Here is a 6,351-nt window from a genome sequence, read left to right on the forward strand (position 1 = left end):
CCCGGAAAATTTTGAAAAATGAACCTTCTAAAATGGCATTTCGTGCATTTTTTTAGAGGATTTCAAATAAGAAAAAATCAGAGATAAATTTTAATCAATGACAAAGGGAGCAGTTTTTCTACGATTCCAGTCCATCTTTTCAAAAAAAATCTTGGACCTTTACATAAAATGTGGACCAAAAAGTGGACCTTTACATAAAATGTGGACCAAAAAGTGGACCTTTACATAAAAAGTGGACCAAAAAGTGGACCTTTGAGCCTTGTGGGGGGGTTCTTCCGAACCCCCCGAACCCCCCCTGGCTACGGGCATGATGACAAACCATGGTTCTTTTCTACAGAGATTACATGTATGTATTCATGTGTCCCCAGTATTTGCGTGCCTGGGTTTCCTGTCTCCGGCTAACCGTGGTGCCCTGATGACCTGTGTCATCATCCTGTACGTGTGCCTTGGGACCCCTGCTGGCTACGTCTCAGCCAGGATGTACAAAAGTGAGTACTGTAAAGCATGATTTTTTGCAGTACTTTTTATATTCGTGATCACTACTGTACCGCAAACCTACCATTAACATGAACAAATAATTCTCTGAGTTTCTTTTTTTCTGCACCTGCTGCCACCATGGACATATAGTTCTGCAAACATGTCCATTTTTCTCAGACCGCAAACGTTTGCTATTGCGAACATAAACTGATTTACAGTATTGGCAGAGACCATACAAGCATAGCTCACAGTGAGTGAATTTAAAAGAACACTTCAGGACGATTCCACTTCACAAGATTTATCAGATACCTTGTAAAACTTATTCATATCACCTATTTCCCCTTCCATACCTACATGTATACATGACAATCATAAAAAACATTAAAATACCTGAAAGATAACTGTCTAACTTTTTACCAAATGTACCACCAAAATACACATTTCTGTTTCCCCCCCAGCGTTTGGAGGTGAGCGCTGGAAGACGAATGTCCTGATGACGTCGTTCCTGATCCAGGGGGTGGTGTTTGGTGTGTTCTTCATGATGAACCTGGTCCTGTGGGTGGAGGGCAGCTCCGCAGCCATCCCCTTCAGCACACTGGTGGCCCTGCTGGCTCTCTGGTTCTGTGTGTCCGTGCCTCTCACCTTCATCGGAGCCTACTTCGGCTTCAAGAAGAGGGTAGGTGTCATGCATATTATAATGGCGACTAGGCCTAGGAAAAAAAAAGTTGTGTTTCCTGTTTCTCGACTGACCCTAGAAAAAAACTGCCGACCCTAGGCTTTTTTTGTGTGTGAAAGGGACAAACTTTTTGGAGCTGACTGACCTTTTCTGATTTATTTTATTTACGCTCGAAATTGCTCTATAAAATCGCTCAATGATACAAAAAAATATATAAATAATAGATAAATAAATCTGTGTCAGTGTTTACTTGAAAAGAAACTTAAAATTTATTCATGCTACTGTGTCAGAGGCCTGTGCTGTTTTGAGTGCAATCTTTGCATCATTGTTAGCTGTGCACTATGTTAACTACCAACACAGATGAACTTCAATGATGATATTTCTGTTGTTATGACCAGCCCATTGAACATCCGGTGAGGACCAATCAGATTCCTCGTCAGATCCCCGAGCAGTCCTTCTACACGAAGCCCCTGCCTGGCATCGTCATGGGCGGAGTCCTGCCCTTCGGCTGTATCTTCATCCAGCTCTTCTTCATTCTCAATAGTATATGGTGAGTCTAGAACATCCCAGGTTTCAATTTGTTTTGTTGTTGTCATTGTCCTTGGTTTAGGTCTATTTTTTCTGCTAGATAAGGTCTCTTGGTGTCTTTTGCAGCATGGTGCCTTGTTTGTTGTGCTCCCTCTGGTGCTTATTCTTTGTTTATGTATATATGATAGCATTTTGTGTTGCCAATGTCCCAAGAACACATTTGCCACTAAAGACAATAAAGGAAGTTAACAGCTTGTGGTGCAATTTTGCAAGGGCACAAGATCGGTGGTATGTCAGGACTCAAACCCGAGACCTCTTGGTTCCCAGTCGAGCACCCTGCCGTTACACCACACCACACCACACAACTCCACATGAATAGTATGTGATGCCTGTAGATGTGTTACTCCTCCCTCAGGTCTCACCAGATCTACTACATGTTTGGTTGTTTCTGTATGAACAGTATGTGATGTCTGTGTTCCTGTATCCCTCAGGTCTCACCAGATCCACTACATGTTTGGTTGTTTCTGTATGAACAGTATGTGATACCTGTGTTACTGTATCCCCAGGTCTCACCAGATCTACTACATGTTTGGTTGTTTCTGTATGAACAGTATGTGATGCCTGTGTTCCTGTATCCCTCAGGTCTCACCAGATCTACTACATGTTTGGTTGTTTCTGTATGAACAGTATGTGATGTCTGTGTTCCTGTATCCCCAGGTCTCACCAGATCTACTACATGTTTGGTTTCCTGTTCCTGGTGGTGCTGATCCTGGTCATCACCTGCAGCGAGGCCACCATCCTGCTCTGCTACTTCCATCTCTGTGCTGAGGTAACTACAAAATATCACCATTTATTTAGATTAAACAGAGCCTACATGTATATGGTAAATCCCAGCTTGAAGATGACAATTTTGACAATCTAGAACAAAATACTCTGTAAATCCTCATATAAAGAGGACCATATACCACTAAACCACAGTTGGCAACATGTCCATCCCAGCATATGTGCCTAAGCCAAGAGGTTGCTGCCCTCTGTAAGATTCCTTCATGTTGCAAGGTCCAAAGCTCTGAACCATGTTACAGTACCTTTAAGTTTAAACATATACATTGTATACAGTACATACTATATTGTGTTTTTACAAATTTATTCAAGACTTTTTAGTACAGGAACAGCTTTGAACTGACCTGATTTTCTATATCTTTTACCTGGACTGATATGTTTGATATACTTACACCTAGTTGTCACATTAATGAATTGATTGATTGATTGATTGATTGATTGATTGATTGATTGATTGATTGGTTGGTTGGTTGGTTGGTGGATTGATTGATTGATTGATTGATTGATTGGTATTCCCCAGGATTACCACTGGTGGTGGCGCTCGTTCCTGACCAGTGGTTTCACAGCCTTCTACTTCTTCATCTACTCGGTGCACTACTTTGTGTCCAAGCTGGCCATCGAGGGCATGGCCTCCACCTTCCTGTACTTCGGCTACACCTTCATCATGGTGCTGCTCTTCTTCCTCTTCACTGGTAAGTTTTGATTTCATTACTTCTTAGTCATGATCAGTTAGTGATTCACCAAAAAACAGTTACTCAAGCAACTGGATATGATCTTGGAAACGTTCAGACGTTGAAACAACAGGAGCTTCTTGACTTATTTGCATCATCCTTGTCTTGTCTACATTTTGCTTCCTTTTGGACTTCCAAAAAATTTGTCTTCACTTGTTTGCATATCAATCAATAGTTCTTGCTTATAAACCTGCCGTCTCCTGCAGTCTCTTAGTGTCACTGATGAAAGGCAGTGGATGTTACCTGAAATGTTTGACCTTTTCAAAATCATATCCAGTTGCATGAGTAACTTTTTTGTGTGTATCTTATTACCTGGATGTGAATGTCTAACCTTCAATACCACATCAGTTTTACTTAGCAGATAGAAGAGGATGTGCCTTTTTTTAAACCACAGTGTAGTTCCTACTTCCTGGATTATGGAATAGCCCAAGCTTAAAAACCAACATAGTTGCCTTGAATAGTTCCATTATAGAGGCTTAACCTTTTTTGAAGATGCAGGACTGACAGACTAAAAGGCTTAACTCCTCCTCGACAGTTATATAAGACATATATTATATATATGTCTTCTCCATATGTGGTATATTTAAGTAGAGCACCTACTTAGCACACAGAGGACAGTTTTATAATCCTCCCTTTTAACCTATAAACGTTAGAGCTCTTTGCTCTGTTAGGGATGGTTAACATGGTAACAGCTTAAACACCACCAAATATTGACTCATCTAACCTTCATAGCAAGCTTATAGGATGGGGTTACATGAATTATGTGCTTTTTTCTGGTTTGATGTCGTGATTGTATCCAAGATATAATCATCCCCAACCCACACATACATGTAATAAGCCAACAAAAACCTGGTCACTAACCTTGCCCAGGAAGCTAGGCTTATCCCACAATTATATAATGTCTTGACATCCCAATATGTAGTGAGTGGTGGTCTGAATACCCATTGAAGTACTATACTAGAGATATTTCGTGACCCCCTTTTTAAAAGTGGAAATCCTGAATGAAAGGTTTACTGCTGACCAACACAAATTATGTATGAAAATAATTGTACCAAGTCGTTTGTATTTTTTTGGTCTACACAGCATTGTAGAACTATGTTGAGTATAGTTTAGTCATCAAAGAAAAATCAGTTTGGTGTTGCTATGAAGAGAAGGGCAGTTTTTTTAGGCTGTAAATGATACTCAAACACTTGTTTTTATATTTTTCAGGCACCATCGGCTTTTTCTCCTGTTTCTGGTTTGTCTCTAAGATCTACAGTGTGGTCAAAGTGGATTAATCAACAACAGCACCAATCACAACTGGGATAACACTTCAAAATAGACTGTCAGACAGAAGGAGGGTTTCCATTGGCTCTTGCTTAGCTCTGTGCAAACAGGTGAATATCGATTCTACTCCATCAACCAATCACGGCACCTGTATCATGTTAAGTGTAGGATGGTGAGATTAAAAGTGGTGTGTGATTGGTTGATGGTGGTCTGTAATATATTATTGTACTTGATAAGCTCCTTTAAGGTTCAACTTGTGGCTTGTATATAGTGAATGCAAAAAAGATGCAGCTTTGAGGGGATAAGGTACACTTGACTACAGTTCACAGCGCTAATAGTGCTAATCACAGTAGAAACTTTTCATTTTAAGTTGGGTCTGTCTTCTGGCTAGTAGCTAAAAACGTCCAGGCTATCTTCTGGTGTTAAGAATAAGTGTAAGGTTTGTAACACTTCATATAAATGCATCACAATGTATTATTAGAAACTTACTTCTTGCCATGTTTGGTATCATTGTGCCCAGGGCGTTTCAGTTTGCTTATGAAGGTGTAGTTCCATTTTAGATAATCAGTACACGGTAGTCCAGTTGAGTATGGCAGAGAGGTTCAACAGCCTATGGACATCATTGATAGACCACAGGTTTACTAGACTACTAAGTGTAAATAAATTATGGAGAAGATGGGTGAAATAAAAAGTGTTTGTTGATCTGGTGGTATTGTAGCTTTGATTATGAATAAGTACTTGTAACATATCATGCAAGTACACAAAAACATCTCATTTGAAAAAAAATTGCATCTTGCAAAAATATTTGAAACACATTTAATAGTCCAGACACATAACTTCAGAAAAAGCAAAGAATTTGAAATAGTATATATGATTGCAATCATGGATTGTACAACATTCAAGTTTTTTTAATACACTTTTGACCCCAACATGTAGCCCGACACATTCAGTACCTGAAAAAAGTACAAATTTGTATCGATGGATTTGAAATCTTGTATCAGAAATGACATGATATTTTAGTGCACTATGGATATATTACAGGCATTTGTATATTGACAACCATGCCTTGTTGCAAGATACATGTATGCTAAGTCAGCAGTATTTGTTTCTATAAACTGCATTGTAAGACAACTACACCAAAATTTACTTTGTAAGCAATAAAAGGTTCCATTTATGGTGTTAGGAAATAAGGGAGAAATTATGTAAAATTTTTGTGTTTCAATTTGTATTAAGTAGAAACCAGAGGAAGGTCTTAGGGTCATAGTACCTTTTTGGATAAGCAATACAATGATTATACGTTTGTGGATACACAAATTCAATCATGAGTGTGCATGGAGAGAAGTGGTTGAAAGCTGAATATGAAAAACATAAAGACTCTCATTGGTATAACACAACACTGGCAATGTTGAATGGTTTTCAAGAAGGTTTGAGCAGTAGAGAATGTAAATGTCTTCGTTGATATGCTCAGAGCATGTCAAAGTGCTAAAAAGGCAAAATTTGCAAAAGTTGTCAGTGCTTGAAAAGCTGGAGGTTACATTCATATGTACATTGAGCTACTTCATAAATCTATGTTTGAAGGCAGTGTTGTTGTTTTTTACTGTTATGCATTGCCCTGACAAGTCCTTGAAAGTAATGAAAAGAAGTGTAAGAAATGATCACTTCAAAAAGACTGAAAGGGTCACAAGAGAGATACTGCAATGCTTTTGACCACTTCTGACCATGCCCTTTCATGGAGATTCCTAGAGCATAGTACACGTCATGATATGTACAGAGTTTCTATTGTTACCATATATTATGGTGTATAGATGGTTGTAAGAATGCTTAGAAGATGTC

At 39.0% G+C, this 6,351-nt stretch overlaps 1 protein-coding gene across 4 annotated transcripts in view; it reads left to right on the plus strand.

The window, feature by feature from the left end:
- Positions 1-5,424, plus strand: part of LOC109487027 (transmembrane 9 superfamily member 2-like) — a 16,682-nt gene extending 11,258 nt beyond the window's left edge. For all 4 annotated transcript variants that reach the window (XM_019790958.1, XM_019790957.1, XM_019790960.1 and 1 more), the window contains 6 exons: positions 369-488; positions 936-1,153; positions 1,552-1,703; positions 2,399-2,510; positions 3,042-3,213; positions 4,462-5,424. In XM_019790958.1, coding sequence (XP_019646517.1) covers positions 369-488; positions 936-1,153; positions 1,552-1,703; positions 2,399-2,510; positions 3,042-3,213; positions 4,462-4,529 — 842 coding nt within the window. In that variant the 3' untranslated portion in view covers positions 4,530-5,424. The remainder of the gene's footprint in view (positions 1-368; positions 489-935; positions 1,154-1,551; positions 1,704-2,398; positions 2,511-3,041; positions 3,214-4,461) is intronic.
- Positions 5,425-6,351: the final 927 nt, after the last annotated feature.

This window comes from Branchiostoma belcheri, unplaced genomic scaffold (assembly GCF_001625305.1).
Source record: "Branchiostoma belcheri isolate BF01 breed outbred unplaced genomic scaffold, Haploidv18h27 scaffold85, whole genome shotgun sequence".
Classification (NCBI taxonomy): domain Eukaryota; kingdom Metazoa; phylum Chordata; class Leptocardii; order Amphioxiformes; family Branchiostomatidae; genus Branchiostoma; species Branchiostoma belcheri.